Here is a 24,769-nt window from a genome sequence, read left to right as displayed (position 1 = left end):
GACCTCCGCTACATTTGGAATAGGTCAATAACCTCCAGACACATTCTTGCAGTCCAAGATACCCCCAAACTACATTAGGTGACCTCAAATGGAAGCAAGGAGGAAGGTCAGACTCGTTTTATAGTGTGTTGTCCACTTTAACCGTAAGCACTCGTAGCGAGCTCTAGAACACTACGACCTCCGCTACATTTGGAACAGGTCAATAACCTCTGGACACGTTCTTGTTGTTCAGGATACCCCTAAACTACATTAGGTGACCTCAAATGGAAAGAAGGTGGAAGGTCGGACTCGTTCTATAGTGCGTTGACCACTTTGACAGTAAGCGTTTGTGGTGAGCCCTAGAATAGTACGACCTCCACTACATTTGGAATAGATCAATAACCTTTGCACACATTCTTGCAGTCCAAGATACCCCCAAACAACGTTAGGTGACCTCAAATGGAAGCAAGGAGGAAGGTCAGACTCGTTCTATAGTGCGTTGACCAGTTTGACCGTAGGCACTCGTAGCGAGCCCTAGAATACTACAGCCTCTGCTACATTTGGAATAGGTCAATAACCTTCGGACATGTTCTTGCGGTCTGAGATACACCCAAACTACGTTAGGTGACCTCAAATGGAAGGAAGGAGGAAGGTCAGAGTCAATCTATAGTTCGTTGACGACTTTGACTGTAAGCACTCATAGCGAGCCCTAGAACACTACGACCTCTGCAACATTTGGAATAGGTCAATTACCTTCGAACACGTTCTTGCAGTCCGAGATACCCCTAAGGTCAATAACCTCCGGACACATTCTTGCAGTCTAAGATACCCCTATTCTACATTAGGTGATCACAAATGGAAGCAATGACGAAGGTCAGACTCGTTCTATAGTGCGTTGACCACTTTGACCGTTAGCACTCGTAGCGAGCCCTTGAACACTACGACCTCCGCTAAATTTGGAAAACGTCAATAATCTCCGGACACGTTCTTATGGTACGAGATAACCCCAAACTACGTTTGGTGACCTCAAATGGAAGCTAGGAGGAAGGTCAGACTCGTTCCATAGTTCGTTGACCATTTTTACCGTAAGAACTCATAGCGAGCCCTTGAACACTACGACCTCCACTACATGGGGAATAGATCAATAACCTCCAGACACGTTCTTGCAGTCTGAGATACCCCCAAACTACGTTAGGAGATTTCAAATGGAAGCAAGGAGGAAAGCAGTACTCGTTCTATAGTGTGTTGACCACTTTGACTGTAGGCACTCGTAGCGAGCCCTTGAACACTAGGGCATCCGCTACATTTGGAATAGGTCAATAAACTCTGGACATGTTCTTGCGGTTCGAGATACCCCAAACTACGTTAGGTGAACTTAAATGGAAGCAAGGAGGAAGGTCAGACTCGTTCTATAGTGCATTGACCACTTTGACCGTAAGCACTCAGAGCGAGCCCTAGAGCACTACGACCTCCACTACATTTGTAATAGGTCAATAACCTCTAGACACGCTCTTCCAGTCCGAGATACCCCAAAACTACGTTCGGTGACCTCAAATGGAAGCAAGGAGGAATATCAGACTTGAATAATAGTGCTTTGACCACTTTGACCGTAAGCACTTGTAGCGAGCACTTCGCTAAATTTGGAATAGGTCAATAACCTCTAAACACGTTCTTGTGGTCCGAGATACCCCTAATCTACGTTAGGTAGCCTCAAATGGAAGCAAATAGGAAGGCTGGACTCATTCTATAGTGTGTTGACCACTTTAACCATAAGCAATCGTAGCGAGCCCTAGAACACTACGACCTCCGCTACATTTGGAATAGGTCAATAACCTCCGGACACATTCTTGTGGTCTCTTCAAAATAAGTTTTTTTTTTTTTTGTAAAGTATATGGATAAATTAAACAGTAAACATTATCAAGCAATACAATTACTATCTTACCAAGATAATTACTAAATTATGTTCCAACATTACTATACTATTCAACAATAATCATGATCATAGTACTCTAACACTTTATGAAAGGGCAGAGAAATTTATACATAGGACAGTCCAATCAATTTAACAAACACAAACCAAAATAAAAATTTTGAATAACATTTTTGCATTTGGTTTTCAAACGCAAGAAAGGAACAAATAAAGACAACCATATGCAACTGAGCCTTCACAAGCTCCTGATATCAAATTTGAAGTAGATGATTAAATTTATATATAAAAAAACTAAGAACTCCACTAGCATTACAATAAGAATAAATCATGTTATGGTGTGAAACAAGGGATGTCCAAGAGTTAAAACACATTAACCATTCAAAATACGAATGCAGTAAAACAATTACTATGGACAATATTAGTTGCTGAATATACCAAGGTGCCAAAAAAAGGAACAATGAGTTGATATCTCACCTTAACATATTATTACTCGACCTTGATTTTTGGGGAACCCCTTTCACCGTGATCAAAATAACCCACAAAGCTTGAAATGTGAAATGGTGCTTGAGGAACCACACTCACCAAACTTGAAAGTTTATCCTAATAACAATTCAAAATACTTAGATAAGTTATTTATTTTATAATGAACTTGAAAATCCTAACTTTGGCAACACCTCACGGAAAACATCAACTTTACTAATAATGAAACGAGAAAAAAATTTGGAAACAAAAGAACTGTCCATCGATGATGATGATGATCGAAGAACGAAAGTTACTCACCTTAGGTATTTTTGTCCAAATGTTGCCACCTAAGGTAGAGAAGAGGATTTGTTCATAAATCGATTTCTCCTAATGAGAGAGGGAAATGAGATACCAGAGAGGGAACGAGAGAGAGAAGAGAGTGAAATGAGAGACTAGAGAAGGAATGAGAGAGAGAAGAGAGGGAATGAGAGAGAATATAGGTGTCTGACACGTGCAGCTAACCGGTGCTCCCCTAAATGCCCCTATTTTTTTAATTGTTTTAAATTCAAAGATATATAAAATGTGTCAAATGAATATTACCCGTCAGATGGATGCATATTATCTTTAAACGGCTGAGATTGTTGCAGGACCGGTCATGTAACGTGACTACATATTTGTCCTATAAATATACATGCATATATAGAAGACTTCTCAATGATTATTATCTATGGATAGTTACCATAAATCACTAAACAAGTTTTTGATGAAAAATGATTATAATTATGATGAAAATAAATAAATAAAATATATAAAATCAATTATTTCAAAATTTTTAGATTAATTAAGCAATAAATATTAGTTAAAAAAATAATGATCACATTTATTATTCTCATTAATTCCAAAATAATTTTTTATCCACATAAATCTTAAAAAGAATGGTTGAAAATACATAAAGTATAGAAATTTCCACAATTTTAATGATATTTTGATATAACAATTAAGACATTTTTGGCGGCTAATTTCACATAAATTCTCAACATCTGTTAAAAAACATAGATGTAAAGAGTAAGGACACGTCAATATATATGAAATGAGAAAATTGTTAATAAACATTTATCATTCATTTGACAAAAATTTAAAGATATTTATATCATTACACACAACACTGCAACTTGAAAAGAAAATATTATAATTCCTAACTATTTTAATGATGATTTAAATAAAAAAACACTAGTGAACCCAGGACAAAGAGGTAACTGCCATTCTGATTTTTTTTTTATTTATTATTTTTAGTGTAATTTTTTTTTTTAGAAAAAATTTCGAGTAACTTAGGGTCTATTTGGTATTGTTTTCTGTTTTTTGTTTTCAAAGTTGCGTTCTCAGAAATGAGAACGAACACTGTTTTTGTAGTTTTCAAAAAATAAGAGGTGTTTGGTTAATGTTTTCTAAAATTGATTTTTTAGTTTTATTTTTTTTATTTTAAATAAAATATTAACAAATATATTTACAAAGAGAACTATTTTAAAAGTTTGTAATAAATAATGAGATAAAATAATTTGAAAAAAAAATGATGAAAAATAAGAAGTGAGAAAGTAAGAGGAGAAAATTTGAAGAAATAGAAATTGAGAATAGAGAAATTGATCCAAGAAAAAATGAGAGAAAATGTGATGAGAAAGAAAGTGAAGAGAGAGAAGTGAGTAAAGAAAAAGTGATGAGAGAGGAAATGACGAGAGAGAAAAAATGATGAGAAAAAAAATGGAGATATATTAAGTGATGAGAGAGAAAGTGATGTGAGAGAAACTAAAGAGAGAAACTAATGAGAGGAAAAATTATGTGATAATAAATGATGTTAGATAATAATAAATAAATAAATAATATGAGAAAAAAAAAGATAAACAACAAAATTTTGAAAACAACAGAAAATAATTTTTTTTTGTTCTCAACATTTTTTATTTTTTGTAACTTTATTTTTAAAAATTGTTTTCTGAAAATAACAACAAACACCTGAACTTGTTTTAAAAAATAATTTTTAGCTTTTAAAATTAAAAAACAATTTTTTTAGTCTTTCTTTTTCTTTTCTTTTCTTTTTATAAATATATATATGTACCTTAAATAAAAAAATTTCTAAAGTCCGTGACTCCGCCACTAGCACATAATATGTATAATTTTTTTTATTTGGCCTACCTACGGAGATATTTAAGTCTTTTGTCCATTGCCTGTGGTCTCTAATCAGTAGTCTATAGCTCACTTTTGTCTAAGGTCTTTTATGAAGTGATTTATGATAAGTCTTCTCTTCTTACATATTGTCCACTTTGGTGATTACTTCATCTGTGGAAACATGTTCTCTCTTCCATGAACCTCCTCAGTTGAACTTTAAGAGTCTCCATATCTAATCTAATGATTACTATCCTCTCTTACTGACTAAGATTAAGGTGGTATTAACCAAATTAAGGACCAAAAAGTTTTCTCATGAATAGACCTTTTTGAATATTGGATACTCTTAATTTTTGCCTAAACTAACTCATTAATTGTAAAATTTTCTTTCTAACTTTCATCTATCCCTCTTCTTTTATCTCCTCACATGTTTTATCATTCTTTGATTACGATTTTCTAAATAAAAAATTCAAGAGAAAGTGGCTGAAAAAAAAAAAGGTAACATTTTAGATCTCAAATTATTATATTTAAGATGCAAATCATTCATTATATTATTAAAATTACACCTTAATAATTAAAGAAAAAACTTATTTATTTTTTTATATAAGTTAAATATTATTATAATTTTACACAATCATACTATTTGTATATACACAACACTTATATATAATGTATTTATTATGTATTATATATTATTATAATAATAATATTTTATAACAAGTGGAGTTATATTAATATAATTAATAAAACATATAGTTTTGTATTAAATATTACTATTATAATAATATTTTTTCATATTTGAATTTATATTAATATAATTACTAAATATTTATTTTAGTAAAATTTTATAAAAATTAGGATTATACATTGTATATTATAATAATAATATTTTATAACATTTGAATTTATATTGATATAATTATTAAATATCGTGTACTATATTATTATAATAATGATATTTTATAATATTTGAATTTATATTAATATAATTAATAAATGTCTAGAGTATTAAATATTATTATAATGATGATATTTTATAATATTGAATTTATATTAATATAATTAACAAATATCTAATGATATTTTATAATATTTGAATTTATATTAATATAATTAATAAATATTTAGAGTATTAAATATTATTATAATGATGATATTTTATAACATTTGAATTTATATTAATATAATTAACAAATATCTAATGATATTTTATAATATTTGAATTTATATTAATATAATTAATAAATATTTATTTTTAATTGATTTTAAAAGTATATTTCGGTAAATATTTGGAATATTCCGTTAAAGTTTATAAAATAAACTATTAACACTAATAATTTCTATTATCTACATACTTTTTATATAGACTAGATACAAGTAAAGTACAATGTAAGTTTGTTTAGTTTTATTTATATAATTGATTAATTATATTAATTAATTTGTATCATTGTCATATAAATTTCAAATAAATAAGTAATATTATATATTAAAAAATGACATAAATATATTAAATGAAAAATTAAATCAAAACACTACTTATGATTTTTTTTAAATATATATAATATGTTGACGCCGTTTTTCGTCAACAGTGAAAGGAGAGCACGTAAACAATAACTGATAATGGCCAATTAAAATATAACAACACAAACCCACAATTTTTACGTGGTTCAGCAGTTAAATCTGCCTAGTCCACGAGTCTCTGTTATTAAACTCAAGATTATCTCTGAAAATTCTTAAGCATGAATTCTTCAGAGTTTTCTCTCAAGGTTCAGAATTTCGGTCCCTTACAATGGTGCATGACCTCTATATTTATAGAGAAGGCTGCAGAATACTATCCCACATATTTTGGGTAGTTACTCTTTTTGCGTAAATAAAATAAATGGCTTTAAATGCCTATAATCAAATATAAAAGGAAACGTCCCCTGAAGACCAGGGGACGCATAACTGACCAAATGATATCCCACGATTCTAGGGGATTTACAGTAATAAATGAGGATTACATCTCGTATGGACAACACTTATAGATATTCAAGGATTTGATCATATATCTCCAAGGCCTCAGCTTCCCAGGTTTTTCGTCAGCTTTCGAGCTAGAGACATCTCCCGAGGTCACATGGCTTTCGAGATCATATGTGCGTCGAGCTCGGGACCCCTGATCCGAGGTCATCCCTGAGGATGGATGCGTCTCCGGAGCTACCTTTCTAGGTCATGAACACTTCGAGGTCACCATATTCAAGGTCGTCTATGTCTTGCAGGCTCGATATTTAGTCCTGGAGCATACTCTAAACCTTACGAGTCCAATTGTTTGTGAATCCAACTTTCGAGGTCATATTTAACATGGCTCGAAAACTAGGTACAACATCTTGCCCCCTCAAAAGTATTTGTTAGAATCCTAAGAGAAGGAAACTTTTGAACTACTTTCCTCGGGAACCATACCGTCATACGCTTTTTGAAAATGGACACGCGTCAGCCAGGCATTGCTCACTTTTGGTACTTGAGTACCTTGGAAACATGTCCACGATCATCCGTCTGCCACCTTTTCGGCGCCATCTTGTCATTGATCCCCATCCGTTGGATCTAGCAAGGATTTCATTCAACGCCCCGGATTAAATCCCATTTTTCCATCTATATATATGAGACCCCACTCTTCATCTTCTTTTTTATCTTCGTTCGCCAAAAGCAAGAAAAGAAGAAAAAACGAAACCAGAGACCTTCCTATAAAGTTTATATTCTGTGCATGTTTTCTCAGCCAAAGAAACAAAGAAACCTTGGTTTGTTCGAGTTCGTGAGTTCTTATTTGCGACCTCTTCTTCGATCGACAATCTCTCTGCAATCGCCATTATTGTGTAAGTATGCAATCTTTGTTTTTCATTTTGTCAGTTTTTGTTCATGCTGTTCTTGCTGTGTCTGTGTATGTACTAGTTTACATTCTTAGCATAATACGATAGGAGACTTCTATCCGATAGGATCTTGTGCTTTTTTAGACTCCCAACATAGAATTTACATCACTGGTTCATATCCAGTTTTGATGTTTGAACAAGATTCCTGTTTTCTGGGTTTTAAAATTTTACGAGTCGTTTCTTGTACACCAAGATTTCGGGTAAAAAACATTGGCCTTGACAAATGCACAAAATCCAAGGCTGCCTTTCCTGGTTAACCGCCACTCTTTTTTCCCTTGATTTTCGGGATTTTCAAAAAATTATCCACTCTCCTTCCTTTCTCGTGGAATGCACGTCCTGACTCTTTAATAAGGGCATTAATATATAGCTTGTTTTGTTCCTAAACCCCGAGCTCGTAACTTCGAGCTCGCAACTCTTGCATGCATGGCCCTCACCATTTTTTCTTTTTCGCTAGATGTCACAGAATCTGGAAAGACGATGGGGGTCGTTGCTGGCAATCCCTTACGAGCCAAAAACTCCGAGCCCAGAATCGCTGTTCGCCCGGAATCAACGTCGGATATTACTTTAACCATGAACCCAAAAGTACGTATATGGTATGTAATGTGAATGATTTGGTTATATCTTTTTTGCTTAGTCACTTTTCCTCATCCTCGGTTTTCATTCCAAGGTTAAGAGTTCGAAACTATTTTTCTTTAAGATATTCCAGCCTCGTTCTCGACTTATTTCGAAATAGGTTTAGGTTCCTACTTATCATCGATTAGTTTTTTGGCTGGTTTGTTCCAAACCTGTTAAGTTTGCACATCTGGTTAATTCCAAACGTTTTCTGTTTTTGATAGTTCGGTTATGTCCGTACTATCTAAGCTCGCGCATCTGGTTATATCCAAATGCTTCATGTTTTTGATAACTCGGTTATGTCCGAACTATCTAAGCTCGCGCATCTAGTTATATCCAAATGCTTCATGTTTTCGATAACTCGGTTATGTCCGAACTATCTAAGCTCGTGCATCTGGTTATATCCAAATGCTTCATATATTTTTTATTTTTTAAGCTGATGGTATATATACCAATGATGCCCCCTTAATATCCTATGAGAGTGACCATAGGTTATTAAATTAAGAGAGATTGCAAAAATAAAAAATAAAAAGAGATAATATATTGAATGAAATAGATCTTTATTTGATGGTAATCAACAGGCAAACAAACTAATACAAATAGAAACTCATGGTTATCGGCAACACTTTTCCTACACTACTGATAGTAAGGTCTAAGGTGTTCGCCATTCCATGCTCGTGGTACTAGGCTCCCGTCCAATCTCGCAAGTTTGTACACACCAGGACGGATGATTGACTCTATCTGGTACGGTCCTTCCCAGTTCGGCCCGAGTACTCCAGCTGCCGGATCTCGAGTTGCCAAGAATACGCGTCTCAACACCAGGTCTCCCATTCCGAACTTTCGATCTCGAACCCTCTTGTTGAAATATCTGGTAGTTCGTTGCTGGTAGGCAGCATTTCTCAGCTGAGCCTCTTCTCTTTTTTCTTCAATCAAGTCTAGGGTTTCTTCGAGCTGAGTGTGGTTTGAACTTTGATCGTAAATCTGAGTTCAGATCGTTGGGATTTCTACCTCAATAGGCAACATTGCCTCGCAGCCGTATGCTAGAGAGAACGGGGTATGTCCTGTTGAGGTTCGAGCTGTGGTCCTGTATCCCCAAAGGACTTGGGGCAATTCTTCGGGCCACCGTCCCTTTGCTTCCTCCAACTTTTTCTTTAAAGAACTTTTGAGAGTTTTGTTCACAGCTTCGACCTGGCCATTCGCTTGAGGGTGAGCCACTGATGAAAAACTCTTTATTATACCGTTCTTTTCACAAAAGTTGGTGAACAAGTCGCAATCGAACTGAGTTCCGTTGTCGGATACGATCTTCCTCGGCACTCCGTATCGGCACACGATGCTCTTCACAACGAAATCAAGGATCTTCTTTGAGGTTATAGTTGCCAATGGTTCAGCCTCCGTCCATTTTGTGAAGTAATCCACGGCGACTACAGCATATTTCACTCCGCCTTTGCCAGTTGGGAGAGAGCCTATGAGGTCGATGCCCCATACCGCGAAAGGCCATCGGGATGTCAACATGGTCAGCTCGGATGGTGGGGCTCGGGGTATCGTGGCGAATCTCTGGCATTTTTCGCATTTCTTCACATACTCGAAAGAATCTGTTTTAATGGTTGGCTAGAAATATCCCTGGCGTATGATCTTCTTGGATAGGCTATGCCCCCTGGTATGATCTCCGCAGAACCCTTCATGAATTTCTTCAATGATTTTCTTAGCTTCGGGAGGAGTTACGCATCTAAGTAACGGCATGGAATACCCCCTTCGGTATAGCCTTCCATCCAGAATTGTGTAACGGGGAAGTTGATACATCAACTTTCGAGCCTAATTCCGATCTTTTGGAAGAGTTCCATTTTCGAGATAATCAACTATCGGGGTCATCCAGGTCGGCTCTGTTTCGATCATATATACATCTTCCTCTTCTGGCTCGTTAATGCTAGGTGCTGATAGGTGTTCTATGGGTACAGCATTCAGCTTTTCATTTTCGGCAGATGTGGCGAGTCGAGCTAAGGCATCTGCATTTGAGTTCCGTTCTCGGGGAAACTGTTCGATTGCATAAAACTCGAAATACTCCAATGCGGATTTTTCCTTCTCCAGATAAGCTGCCATTCTAGTGCCACGAGCCTGGTATTCTCCTAGGATTTGATTAACCACGAGCTGGGAGTCACTGTAGCAATGTATAGCTTTAGCTTTGAGCTCCTTAGCTATACGAAGTCCCGCGAGCAAAGCCTTGTATTCGGCCTCATTATTCGACGCTTTGAAGTCAAATCTTAGGGCAGAATGAAATCTGCTTCCTGCGGGGGTAACCAAAATGACCCCTGCCCCTGCTCCATTTTCATTTGATGAGCCGTCGACGTAAAGTTTCCACAGCTCGTGGGCCGTGGTTATTACCTCGTTGTCGGCTATACCAGTACATTCCACTATAAAGTCCGTCAATGCCTGTGCCTTAATGGCCATTCTCGGGTGGTAGGTGATCTCAAACTGTCCGAGCTCAACAGCCCATTTAAGAAGTCGACCTGAAGCTTCTGGTTTAGACAGGACTTGCCTAAGTGGTTGATCAGTCAGCACATGGATGGGATGTGCCTGAAAGTAGGGGCGGAGCTTACGGGATGAATGAATTAGACTGAGCGCGAGTTTCTCCATCAATGGATATCTTGACTCTGCCCCCAGTAATCTTTTACTGATGTAGTAAACGGGTCTTTGCACCCTCTCTTCTTCTCAGACGAGCACTGCACTTATCGCGTGTTCGGTAGTTGAAAGGTATAGGTACAGTATTTCTCCCGTTTCAAGTTTTGACAGGATGGGTGGTTCCGCTAGGTGATTTTTGAGCTCCTGAAAGGCCAGCTCGCATTCCTCTGTCCATTCAAACTTCTTACCTCCTCTCAGTAAGTTGAAAAATGGAAGACCACGATCAGTAGACTTCGAGATGAATCTGCTTAGGGTCGCCATCCTGCCAGTCAGACTTTGGACATCTTTTTGCCTTCGAGGTGAGGGCATGTCAATCAGGGCCTTGATCTTGTCGGGGTTAGCCTCGATTCCACGAGAGTTCACAATAAAGCCCAGAAATTTTCCTGAAGATACCCCAAAAGTGCACTTCTGAGGATTTAGCTTCATGTTATACTTCCTGAGCACGCCGAAGCACTCTTTGAGGTCATTAACATTGTTCTTGTTAAGTTGAGACTTGAATAGCATGTCATCAACATAAACCTCCATGTTGTTCCCTATTTGCTCTGAAAACATCATGTTTACGAGCCGCTGGTACGTGGCTCCAGCATTCTTGAGCCCGAATGGCATGACATTATAGCAATATAGCCCTTTATCCGTGATGAAGCTCGTATGTTCTTGGTTGGGGGCATGCATGGGAATCTGGTTATATCCAGAATAGGCATCCATGAACGACATCAGGCCGTGCCCCGCCGTGGCATCCACGAGCTGATCAATCCTTGGTAACGGAAAACAGTCTTTTGGGCAAGCTTTGTTGAGATCTGAGTAGTCAATACAGGTTCTCCACGTCCCATTGGGCTTTGGGACCAACACCGGATTGGCTACCCAGTCCGGGTAAAAGGCATCCCTAATGAATCGGTTCGCCTTCAACCTGTCAACCTCCTCCTTTAGCGCCTTCTTTCTGTCTTCGTCCAGCTGTCTTCGCTTTTGTTGCTTTGAGGGAAAGCTTTTGTCTATGTTTAGAGCGTGGCTTGCTACATTCTGGCTTATCCCTAACATGTCTGAATGTGACCACGCGAAGACATCCTAGTTTTTCTTCAAAAAACAAATTAATTGCTATTTTGCCTCGTCTTGGAGGTGTTTTCCGACCTTCACTTTCTTCGAGGGATCAGTTTCCTCGAGCTGAATTTATTCGAGCTCCTCTAAAGGTTAGAGGTCAAATTTCTCCTCAATCCTCGGATCAATCTCCTCGTCAATTTCTAAAACTGTTCCGTCTTTGTTTTGTATGATAACGAGTGCTTGAGCGTTCGTTTGTTTCTTTCCTCTCAAGGAGATGCTATAGCATTCCCTCCCTGCCAATTGGTCTCCTTTTAATGTCCCGACTCCGCTAAGGGTCGGGAACTTAAGGGCCAGATGCCTTACTGATGAAACTGCCCCCAGCCTGACCAGGGCGGGTCTCCCGAGCAGCACATTGTAGGCAGATGGTAAGTATACTACCACGAACTCCATTATCTTGGTCACCGAGACTAGATAGTCTCTCAAGGTCACAGGGAGCTCAATGGATCCCATACAGACAGTTTCTTCTCCTAAAAAGCTGTACAAAGTAGTTGCACATGCTTTCAGGTCGCGAAGGGAGAGTCCCATCTTCTCGAGGGTTGCTTTATAAAGGATGTTGACTGAGCTCCCATTATCTATGAGAACTCGGTGGACCCTTTTATTGGCCAGCTGAAGAGTAATGACCAGCGGATCATGATGAGGGAACTGAACATGGGAGGCGTCTTCCTCGGTGAAGGTTATTGGTTGTGTTTCAATCCTCTGGCTTTTTGGTGCCCTAGGTTCGCGTTCATAAGGAGACCTGTCCCCTGTCTTCAACTCGTTAACATACCTCTTTTGGGCATTCCTGCCCCCTCCTGCGAGGTGAGGCCCTCCCGAGATGGTTATTACATCCTCTCCATCAATCGGCGGGGGCCTGTCCTCTTCCCGAGCTCGGGAGTTATTGTTTTGCGTCGTCGGGGGCGCGGCTACTCTCTGGCTCGCGGACGTCTGACCAGTACTCTGGTTTTTGACATATTGCCGGAAGTAACCTCTCGAGATCAACCCTTCGATCTCGTCCTTCAATTGTCGACATTCATCTGTTGTATGCCCAGTGTCTCTGTGGAACTGGCAATATTTACTGGAGTCCCTCTTGGATTTTTGATTCCTCATCGGGTCCGGGCGCCTAAAGGGGACCTGGTTTTCATTAGCCAGGTATATGTTCTCCCGAGACTCATTGAGCTCAGTGTATACCCTATACACGGAGAAGTACCTCTCCCCTTTCTTTTTCTTTCCTCCCTCAGCTTCGGGGTTACTTCCTTCGTTCTTTTTTCTCTTGGAGGGGTTCTCCGTGGCAGGCTTTGGAGCTGCTGGGTCCGCCGAGGTTGAGGCAGAGTTGATGTTTATCGTTGTAGTTTCGGACTGGGAAGTCGCTTTGAGCATCGACCTCGCTTCCTCTACATTGACAAACCTCTGCACTCGTCTGTTGAACTCGGTTATTGACCTTATCGGTTTCCCTTGCATGTCGTCCCAAAGGGCACTTCCCGGTAATACACCAGCTCGGATAGCCATTAGGTGCCCACTGTCATCTACATTTCGAGCTCGGGCGACTTCCAGATTGAATCTTGTTAGGTAACTTTTTAGTGTTTCGCCCGGTTGTTGTCGGACGTTAGTTAAGGTGGATGCTTCTGGTCTGACCCACATCATTGCTCTGAACTGCTTCTTAAAGTCTTTAGATAACTGCTCCCAAGAAGATATTGAGTGTCTCTTATATTTTTCGAACCAACTTTTGGCAGGTCCTGCCAATGATGTTGGAAACAACATGCACCTGAGCTCGTAACCAACATTACTGGCTCTCATGATAGTGTTGAACGTGCTCAGGTGAATACACGGGTTGGTCTTTCCTTCAAACGTTGGGACGTGAAGGATCCGAAACCCTTGAGGAAATTGAGTGTTGGAAATATGGGGAGCAAACGGCTCGAGCTCCTCGTCAGAGTCCTCATATCGACCATTTCCTCGTTCATTCTTTGAAAGCCTAAAGGCTCTTTCGAGCTGATCAATTCTTTCTTGGACTGGGTCAGTTGGAAGTGCTGTCTGGAATTGATTGTCATTGATCGTGATTCCAGGCTCGCGTCTCCGCAAGGGATCTCTACGCTTATTCAATCGATCCCTCAAGTCTGGGTTTGTTTGATCTCCATTACCTCGACTCTGGTTCAGGTGATTTCGCAGGTCGGGGCGATTCTTGCGGCTTCCAGTATTATTACAACCTCGGTCATGTTTATTGACGGACCTGGTCTCTCCGGACTCATCGCTGGTGAAACTCATTGCTCGGTTATTTCGCGATGGATTCTTCCTATGTCGCCTCGTCTCCGTCGTGCGAGACCGGGACGTTTGACTTTTCTCAGATGGAGCGCCTCTCCGTTCCTGGAAAGTCTCCCTGTTTCCTTGTCTTTCCCTCGCACGCCCTTCATCCTGATCTCGAACTGGTTGAGCGTTCCTGCGGGGTGGCGAAGTATATCTTATGGGTGACGGAGGGAACCGTATAGGCGACGGTGGCTGCCACCCCTGTCGCGGCCTAGAGGGTCCATAATTCGCCCAAGATGGGTCGGTCACGTTTGGTGCACTCCCAGGTACCTGAGTCCGAGCCTCTGCAGGGGTTCAGTTATTCTCAGCTCCTGCAGGCACTTCCACAGGCGGGTTAGCCGGGGCCCGAGCCCGAGTACTCCTCTGGGGCCTAGGTGGAGTAGATGGCTCTGCTGGTGCCGGAGGTTGAGTCGGCCTCCTTGTGGAAGCATCCTTTCGTGGACGCCCGCGGGGCCTCCAGGGAAGAACATGCACGTCCCTTGGAGGAGGGACTTGGTTTTCGCGCAGAGGCAGGGGCTGAGCCACCTGCGCCTCTGCGGCTATCCTTGTCAACTCCTCATTCCGTTTGTTGGCCTCTGCCAACAGCTGCTTCAGTTGCCGGTTTTCAAGTTCCACAATAGGAACGTACCGCTCAGGATTGTAGTACATATCCTCGTCTCTTGGTGAAGGAGGTGGTCCCCGGGAATCAGAAGACCCACTTCTCTCTTCAACATCTGGATTCTCCATTGGCTGTGATTTTCTTCAGGTGTGCTCTGATTGTTTGTGGCCATGATTTTCTCAGGGATGAATGCTTAAGGCTCTCAATGAAAGCACCAAACTTTTGACACCATTTTTCGTCAACAATGAAGGGAGAGCACGTAAACAATAACTGATAATGGCCAATTAAAATATAACAACACAAACACACGATTTTTACGTGGTTCAGCAGTTAAATCTGCCTAGTCCACGAGTCTCTGTTATTAAACTCAAGATTATCTCTGAAAATTCTTAAGCATGAATTCTTCAGAGTTTTCTCTCAAGGTTCAGAATTTCGGTCCCTTACAATGGTGCATGACCTCTATATTTATAGAGAAGGCTGCAGAATACTATCCCACATAATTTGGGTAGTTACTCTTTTTGCGTAAATAAAATAAATGGCTTTAAATGCCTATAATCAAATATAAAAGGAAACGTCCCCCGAAGACCAGGGGACGTATAACTGACCAAATGATATCCCACGATTCTAGGGGATTTACAGTAATAAATGAGGATTACATCTCGTATGGACAACACTTATAGATATTCAAGGATTTGATCATATATCTCCAAGGCCTCAGCTTCCCAGGTTTTTCGTCAGCTTTCGAGCTAGAGACATCTTCCGAGGTCACATGGCTTTCGAGATCATATGTGCGTCGAGCTCGGGACCCCTGATCCGAAGTCATCCCTGAGGATGGATGCGTCTCCGGAGCTACCTTTCTAGGTCATGAACACTTCGAGGTCACCATATTCGAGGTCGTCTATGTCTTGCAGGCTCGATATTTAGTCCTGGAGCATACTCTAAACCTTACGAGTCCAATTGTTTGTGAATCCAACTTTCGAGGTCACATTTAACATGGCTCGAAAACTGGGTACAACATGGGTGACGGAGGGAACCGTATAGGCGACAGTGGCTGCCACCCCTGTCGCGGCCTAGAGGATCCAGAATTCGCCCGAGATGGGTCGGTCACGTTTGGTGCACTCCCAGGTACCTGAGTCCGAGCCACTGCAGGGGTTCGGTTATTCTCAGCTCCTGCAGGCACTTCCACAGGCGGGTTAGCCGGGGCCCGAGCTCGAGTACTCCTCTGGGGCCTAGGTGGAGCAGATGGCTCTGCTGGTGCCGGAGGTTGAGTCGGCCTCCTTGTGGCAGCATCCTTTCATGGACGCCCGCGGGGCCATGTTAAATGTGATATTTTATAGTATTTAAATTTATATTGATATAAGTATTAAATTTAAATATTTAGTATTAAATATTATTATAATAATAATCATACTTTATAATATTTAAATTCATATTAATATAATTAGTAAAAAAAATAAGATTATATATTATTATCATAATAATATTTGATAACATTCAAATTTATATTAATATATTTATTAAATAAGATTATATATTATTATAATAATGATATTTGAATTTATATTAATATAATTGATAAATATCTATTTTTAAGTTAGTTCTAAAGTATATTCCATTAAATATTTAGAATATTCCGTTAAAGTTAACAAAACAAATTATTAAAACTAATAATTTATGTTATCTGCACACTTTTTATATATAATAGATATATATTTGGAAAAGTTTATACCTTTTTGGACTATGTGTTTTATCCCATTATTTGTTTGGACCTTGTATTTTAACAAATTCATCTTTGGACCCTGTATTTTGTAAAATAGTTCAAATAGACTCATAAACCAAATTTTGATGAAGACAAAATTGAATATAGGTAAAATGATTTTGTTTTTGTTTTAAATTGTTAGTTTGATGAATTATTTGTAATTTTAACCGATAAAACTTTGACTAAAATCGAGTTTAGAGTTCTATATGAATCATTTTACAAAACACAAGGTCCAAAAGGTCATTTGTCAAAACAGTGTCCAAATAGGTGATTGGACAAAACATAGAATCCAAAAAATATAAACCCTATTTAGAAATAAAATAAAAAATTAGCATGGTTGTTCTTCAAATTTATCAGGATTAGCACATCGGTCCTTTAATATATTTTTAGTAGTCAAGTCCCTGTATTCATCATAAATTTGCAATGTAGTCCATTTAAAATATTTAATAAATTCGTAACTATTTACCATTTAGGTCCATCTATGAAAATTGACAATGAATGGTTACCTTTCCTTCTAATTTTATCTCTCTCACAAAGGAAGGTTTGAGATTATCCTCTTCTAATTTAACTCCCCCATTTCAATAAAAATGATTAAAGGAAGTTATGAATGACTTCTTCCAAAGATACATAAATACAAAACCAATAGCTCTATTTGCTCAAAAAAAAAAAAAAATGCTCTATGTTACAAAATGGACCCTTTACTCAAAGGTGTATAAGATTCTCGTGTGACTTGAAAGCAAACACAGTTTGGCGCCACATATAGGTCTTTTGCAGAGCAATGTACGACCCCATAGTGAAGAGTCTATTTTTTGTTCTTAGAAAGTCAAATTTTCGTCTCATAAAAATAAGTAGATGAAACGGCCAAGCCTTCAACATCATAAGTGCGAACTACCCTCTGTCTCTTACAAGGCGATTCAAGCCAACAGAACTCCAAATGGAATGACTTGGATTCTGCTATGCTCCTGGACACATCACAAGGGCACCCCATGTACATACCGCCAGGCAACAGTGTTATCTGGTAACCCCCCTCAAAGATAACCAAATTGTTCAACATGACGCCAGTCCATGGCACGGATGTGGTTACATCGCCCCCAGCAGATGTTGAAGCCATATTCTGACAATTGTTTAGTAAGATTAGAAAAAGAAATAGAAGCCTAAAAGGATATTAGGCCAATGTTCTAATTATTCTTAGTGACATTACTATCTCAGCATCTACATTTCCAAACGCCTGAAACTTTGGGGATGCATCAATTAGTTTGGAGTGACTACCTGAATAAGTTGACCCTTGTCATCCATTTCAAGTGATGCTACCGTGTCAGCTTCAGCAATTGTGGCTCCATAAACACCACTCCGCTTTGTTAAGGAATGACCTTTCCACTTGCCAAGAAATGGTGAAACCCTGTCTGTGTTGTCCTGAAACAAAAAATAGAATCAGGAAAGGTTTTTTAAAAAGCATACACCAATGAAGCTGCTTCTAACAAAACAATCAGAACCATAGCTAATTAGTTGCAGCATATTAATTTACCGTAGTGTGACTAATTGAGGGATGGTGGAGCAATCCTTCACCTCTTTCCTCAAGGAAGATCAGAAGCATTTCTACAACACCTTTTGGGTCAATGACATGGAATGCTCTTGCTCGCATGTCTTTCTCCAGTGAATACAAACAACTTTCACATACTATGGACGGGCGACGGGAAGGAAGCTTCAGATTTCTACATGGCAAGAAAAATAAAAGAGTTGCGTGAATTTAAGTGGGAATTGAAGAATATAAAGGGTCAAAATGATAGAAAATCCACATGCAAATCCATAAAAAAATGTGAAACGAAAAGAGGTCAACGCATGAGAACATTCTTCTAGCTATGTACCACTTACCTTGGTGATTCTTCGCCAATGTCATCTTCCCCTAGAACCCCTTGTCGAAGCACAGTTTCTAACATGCCAGCAGTCTGGTACCTTAGAGAAAATGCTTTCTCATTGGGAAAGTAGCCAATCTGCAGGCTAATTACAATGGATATTCAACAGAAAACAAGAGATCACAAAAACTAAGCTATAAGCTATATCTCCATGGAAAAGCACCCAATTATAAAGTGAAATCCACATCTCTGAAGTGTTGGAAACCTCACCTGTTGATATTTGTCTACAGTAAACATATTAGTTTCTTTGATTTTGTATTCTGCCCATTCCACCTCATCATCATATCCAGAGACTGTTGATGGAGGTTGTTTAATGTATAATCTATAGATATTGTGACAAAAGTAAGCTCATTATATAAAAAAAATAAATAAACATATATGACATTCAATCATTAATATTTACGGTTTCTTGTTGGTATTTGGGGAAAGAAAACCTTTGCAGAAAGCTTTTGTTCTCCAAAAATGAAACTAGTATTGTGTCCAAAGAACACTCATATCCTTTTATCTCTACAAGGATAGCCATTTGTCTAATCAATTTTCTCTTTCTCTTTCTTCAAAACTTCACATAGTTTGATTTGATTATTAATAAACTAACGTGGTTTGATATAACCTTACGTTTGAATAAGGCTGGCGAGTTCATCCTCCCCATAAGAGCTAACTGCAAGCTTAGTATCCAATTTATGCAATAGTTTTCCACCAGCATCAAATTGCTGAAAAAGAAATATAAAACAAAATAAATAAAAAATGAAAAAACGTAACTTTTTAACATTCAACAGTGGACCAGAGTGCACATATGCAATTTAAAGAAAATGCAGTCATGGTAAAGGGACTAGTAAAATGCAGAACCTTTCGCCATCTAAAGCCAGCAGAAATTATAATGAAGCCACCCCCTGCAATGCCTAAACCCAAAACTAGGATAACCCAAGTTGATTTTTTTTCTTTCCCAGTAAAACCTTTTCTAGGCAACCAAACAGAAGCGACCGCCCACTAAAACTAGAACAAATCGTAAACAAACAATACAAACTAATCTTTTACTTATTTTCATTTTGGTTAAAAAAGAAAATGAAAGAATGATGCTTACAAAGAAAGAACCAATCCAGTGACCCAAATTGATATTGAAGAAGCTGAGAAGATTATCGATACTCATGGATAACTCGGTGGGAAAATTATGGGCTTCTTCTTCGTCGGGGACCGTGGAAGAGGACGACGGCGTCGTTGGATTCGTGGCACCGGTACCGGAGCTCCATAGTTTGGTAAGAGGTCTAGAAAATGGGTTGGGCTTAGAAAATTTGGCGAGGAAGGGACGGACTAAGCTGGGATTTGATGATGATTTGTATATGGGGAGGAGTGATAGTGAGTGGCACCAAATGGAAGCCATTGAAGACGAGCTCGGATTATGAGTTATGATATGAGGTGAGGACGTAATAATGGGTAATTTATCTTGTCAGATCTCTTAAATGGGCTTGAATTTGCCTATAACGGCCCAATAAGAATGGTCCAAAACAAAAACTTAAGGATTGGCCCATGCAGGTCTCGAACCTGCGACCTTCGCGTTATTAGCACGACGCTCTAACCAGCTGAGCTAATAGGCCAGATGTCATAATGTGATCCTATTTTATTAATTATTACTATAGTTTTATAATTTCATTTCATAATTTAGATTTTCTTTTCGTTTGATTTAGACGCATAGTATTTTTTAATTGTGAAGTTCCTTGTGTTATCATCTCCAATCGAGTGTTAAAAATTGATACAGTATTATATTTAGTACATTTTACAAAATATATGATTTTAATAGTGTTCCAAAAAATATGTCTAATTTGACTCAAAATACAGCATAAATTAAATTTAGTATATCAATTAATACTACTTTTTCATTTATTATATTGTCACTAATTATTATAATTTAATAATTGACAATTAATAATCAATCATATATCATTTTTTATTATTTTTTTAATGAATTTTTTTTGGAGTACAAATTTTGGATAATAAAAAATAATTTTTGTATGTTCTAAATAAATATTAAATAGATTATTGATTTTTTTTGTGTTAATTTGCATCTTGTGCATTTGAACACAATTATAAATATTGAGCCAAATATAGCACTAACTCATTTTTTGTGTTAAATTTAACATAAAATTTACATTTTGCATTGAAGATGGTCTTACAGAGAATTGAGAAAGTACATGATGTAGCATAGCTTAAGTCATCTTCAATCACAACTTCATTTTAAATCAACTTTATCTTCATTTTATTACATTTTCACTTCAAATTACTATTTCATCTCCAATCACTACTTCAAATATTACTTTAAATTTTACTTTAAAAAAGAATATTCTACTTTTAATCTTTTTAATCATCAATAAATAAATATTGACAATAAATTTTAGTAACAATTGTTGTTTTTTGTATTGTTATTGTTGGTATTTTTTAATTGTTGTTGATTTAATTTAGTAATTTAAATTTTGTAATTTTAAATTTGATAATGTTATTAGGTTTTTATTATTAATTTTTGTGTTGTATATTTTTTATTTTAATTATTAGTATAATATAAATTTAAATTTTATAAATGAAATATAATTAAAATAACAAAAATAAATAATTAAAACTTATAATATTATGTATGAGAATATATTTGTATTTAAAGAAAATTATCAAGGCTAATTTAGACATTTAATTTAGACTTTAAATTAATAGTAGTGTCTTCGTTATTGAATGCAAATAGTAGTTTCCTTCATTATAAAGATGAAGTTGATGCTTGGTTGGAGATAAATTTTTGGTTAAAAATAAAGGAAAAATGATTTCGAAGATAAAGATAGTCTCATTGGAGGTGTCCTTAGTAACCATATATACTTCTTTATCTTTTAAAATATGTCACTAAAATTTAATTTTTTTTTCATAACTTTACATCAAATTTTTACATTACACCATAAATCAATTTTTTTATAAGTATTTAATTATATTTTAAAAAATATATTATTAATTAAAATAAGAGAATAAAAGAAAAAGAAGAAGAAAAGAGAGAAATGTTAAAAAAAATAGTAGTAATATGTGCACTTAAAATATGAACCAAAATATTGTCAATTTTTTCCAACTAATTACATTTATTATAAATGAAATAAAAATATTTTTTTAAAAAATATTTGAAAATACTCTAAATCTTTCTCTACATGTAGAAAAGAAAATGAATAAAATAAAGATAGATACATTTACATCATTTGTTGGAAGAAGATTTGCTTATTGTTTCTTAAATTTTTTGAAAATTACCTATTTTGAAAGAGTTATTACAAGAGCACTGGCAGTAGCTGTAAGCCTGTAACTTACTCAATTTTGTAGAATATAAAGAATTTGTGGTAAAAAAGTGCTTCGGCAGCTACTTCATTTTGCGTAGTTTTTAAAGAAGATTACTGTTGGGGCTCTACATTTATAGATTCTTGTAGATGCATCAAATCTTATTTTAATAATTTCTCTATTTTCTTTTTCCTCCCTTTCATTCCCACTTTCTCAATGGTAGCTTGGTGCCAAGCTTTCTCTATTGCTTGGCACCATAGAAGTTTCTGTTGGTTGGAACACTATAGGTCAATGTCAGATCTTTTCGTATAAATCAACAAACTTTCTATCTCACACTTTAGCCTCTAAAGTCAATCATATAACACACAAAAACGTGTGTGTACGTAAGATTCAAATATTGATTTAGACTCCCTGGATGTACTCACCACATGAGATCTAGAGATGATTTAGAAGAGAGAGGCTATTGAAATTAGAATTTCAAATTTAGTAAATTCTATCGTTTTTCTTTGAGAGAGTCTGATAACCAAGAATTAACAACTTCTTAAACTTATTATGAAAAATATAGCCTCTTTTCTGATTTATAAGGATAATTACCTAATTTAATTAATATTTATTTTATTTAAATAAAAATTGACCAGTTACAATTAATTTAATTATTTAATTTAAATCATATTTAAAAAGAATAATTAAATAAAAAAATTAATTTGAAATTCAAAATTCAAATCTTAGGGATATAAATATTCCTGACATGGGCGCCACTCACTGTGCAGTACAGTGAGTGGCGTGAGCCACTATGCGGTCTTCCCTCATTTTCTCATTTGTTTGTTTAATTAATATTCAAGATAATATATTTATCCCAAAATAAATATTAGTCAATTCAAAATTAACATTATCTTAAAGTATCAATTTTAAATTAATAAATATCTTATTATAATGATATAATAATTAAACTCTCTCAATATTAATCCAAACATGATTAATATTTATTTTAACATAAAAAATTTCAAAATAAATACTATATAGTTAAATAATTAATTAATTCACAATTATTCAACTGCCCCATAATTATCACATAATTATTTCCTTGCCCCGAAGAATTAATTCATTTGTAATTTAGTCATTTTCTCTACAAATCTTCCTTATGACATCATTGCCCTTGACACTGTAGGACATAGGTGACTTGGGGACCATAGATCTATAATACGAGCTCTAATAATATTATTTATTAATTTTATGATTACTCCACTATAAATATGGAATTGCACTCTAAGTATTTATAGAATTATATTTACAAAGTTTTCTCTTGTAGTCCATTGATATAATCAATAAATGAGTTATGTCCTCCATTTATTGGTTTGTCAATTAGAGTTGGTCAAAATTACCGCTTTACCCTTCTAATTACCTTTTGATCCTTAAGTACCATTAATTCACTAGCGAATAATTAATCTATAATCAAATTATAGATTTGAGCTCAATAACTATTCAGTTCCAGAATCACCCTTAAGGGAACCAATATTCGATAGGTTAGGAAAGCATGGATTCTATTATTGTAAATCATATTCCCAGCCATTCATGATATTGAATCTCTAAAACAAAAGTCACTAGCCTCATTATATTAAGAGACATTAACGAATGAATCAAAAGATCCAATAAGCACAAACAGGAGTCCATGACTACTCATGATTTAGACTGATCTACTATTTAACGCCAAAACGTGGCTTCTACTTAGCGGTAGTCGTAGTATTGATGGACGGTTGATTCCACAAGGAGGTAAAAAAACAAGTTAATCAATAAATATATGTTAGAGATAAATAATATGAAGAAAATAGAACAAGTGATATTTTTTTTTATTGTTTTGGAGATTTAAAGATTAGAAATAAAGATAGAATAAAGTGTGATGTAACAATATGTAACAAGTAGGAAGGATCAAGAGTCACCAATATGCATACTTATTTATTTGGATTTTTTATTCACAAAAATTACACAAATGTTTTGGAAGATTAACATTGAAGCACAAATATATTTTACAAAAATGTATTCAAGTAATTATTATTCTTTACTATGGAATGATGAGATAAATCTTATGAGAAATCTAAAAATGACATTATACCATTGGCAATAATGCAATAAAAGATTGGACATAAAACCTAACACAAATATTACTTTTACTATTTATAAAATACATAGAAAGAGCATGACTAATTCTATATAGATTTTAGCAAAAGTAAATATATATGAATGAGATGGAGAAAATGATAAATATATTATCTATATTATTTTCACTAATTTGATAATACATAGAAAGTGTTTGACAAAATCTATATACTCTTAGTAAACATAAATATAGATAACAAGATGAAAAAGTAGAGATGAAAGAAAATAAATCACTCAAATATATAAACTTTAAGCACATGGTGAATCAAAAATACCAAACAAAGTCATCCATGATCATTCTAACCTTCCTAAGAATGTTAGCCTATTATGCTAGACATTCTCATGAAATTCTAGAGAGAAAATATGAGAAATAAGACTAAAATTTGGTAGAGTTTTGCTACCTAAAATTACATAGAAAATGTGAAAAAATAGTCCATATTTATAGAGGGAGAAAATGACTAAAAAGAAATTAAACAACAATTTAGGGTTTACAAAATAAATCTGAAATAATAATAATAAAATATGATTTTGAAAAATCAAATCTTATTAAAAATATTAACCTAGTTATTTTGGTGTATGGTCAATATGTCATTTTTCAAAAACACCAAAAAAGATGAGCTTTAAAGCTCAAAATGGCAATTTGCATGGCCCAAGGTGCATAAAAGGTTGGGCCAAATGTGGCTGGTGGCAGCTGGGCCATTGACCAATCCCAGCCAATCAGAGGAGGCCATGTAGGCAGGTGGAGCTGAAGGGAGAAGGCTAGTTGACCGGGTGCTGGGCAGTTGGGGAGTTAGGCCTACGTTGGGGTGCACTGGGTAGCTGGGGAGTTGGGCCTTTGTTGGGGTGCATTGGGCTTGGAGGCTACGTTGAAGGAGCTGGCTGAAGCTACGTTGGAGGGATTAAAGACTGGGCTGCTTGTTGAAGGGTGCTCGCGGACAGGTGGTAGGCGAGGAGCGTGCCAAGTGGCGC

The 24,769-nt window shown here is 36.4% G+C and overlaps 1 protein-coding gene and 1 non-coding gene across 2 annotated transcripts; both read right to left on the bottom strand.

Annotated features, from left to right (window-relative positions):
* Positions 1 to 16,991: 16,991 nt before the first annotated feature.
* LOC133817945 (uncharacterized) lies at positions 16,992 to 19,767 on the bottom strand. The gene is made up of 7 exons (XM_062250598.1): positions 19,437 to 19,767; positions 18,971 to 19,065; positions 18,566 to 18,677; positions 18,315 to 18,433; positions 17,968 to 18,154; positions 17,712 to 17,855; positions 16,992 to 17,556 (listed from the first exon to the last, which is right to left on the bottom strand). The coding sequence occupies exons 1-7, from the start codon at positions 19,731 to 19,733 to the stop codon at positions 17,266 to 17,268; spliced, it is 1,245 nt and encodes a 414-aa protein (XP_062106582.1). The 5' UTR covers positions 19,734 to 19,767; the 3' UTR covers positions 16,992 to 17,265.
* Positions 19,768 to 19,873: 106 nt separating this feature from the next.
* On the bottom strand, positions 19,874 to 19,947 carry TRNAI-AAU (transfer RNA isoleucine (anticodon AAU)). Its single transcript has one exon. It is a non-coding gene; the product is annotated as a tRNA-Ile (tRNA).
* Positions 19,948 to 24,769: the final 4,822 nt, after the last annotated feature.

The sequence above is a fragment of the Humulus lupulus genome, chromosome 2, assembly GCF_963169125.1.
Source record: "Humulus lupulus chromosome 2, drHumLupu1.1, whole genome shotgun sequence".
Lineage (NCBI taxonomy): Eukaryota > Viridiplantae > Streptophyta > Magnoliopsida > Rosales > Cannabaceae > Humulus > Humulus lupulus.
This window is presented reverse-complemented; position numbering and strand designations above follow the sequence as displayed.

Bases quoted from the DNA above. Each gene is read 5' to 3' on its own strand.
- LOC133817945 (XM_062250598.1), bottom strand. From the start codon at position 19,733: ATGGCTTCCATTTGGTGCCACTCACTATCACTCCTCCCCATATACAAA. The intron at 19,066-19,436 runs GTAAGCATCATT...TTTCTTTTTCAG, and splicing joins ACTGGATTGGTTCTTTCTTT to CAATTTGATGCTGGTGGAAA. The intron at 17,557-17,711 runs GTAGTCACTCCA...AACAATTGTCAG, and splicing joins ACAAGGGTCAACTTATTCAG to AATATGGCTTCAACATCTGC.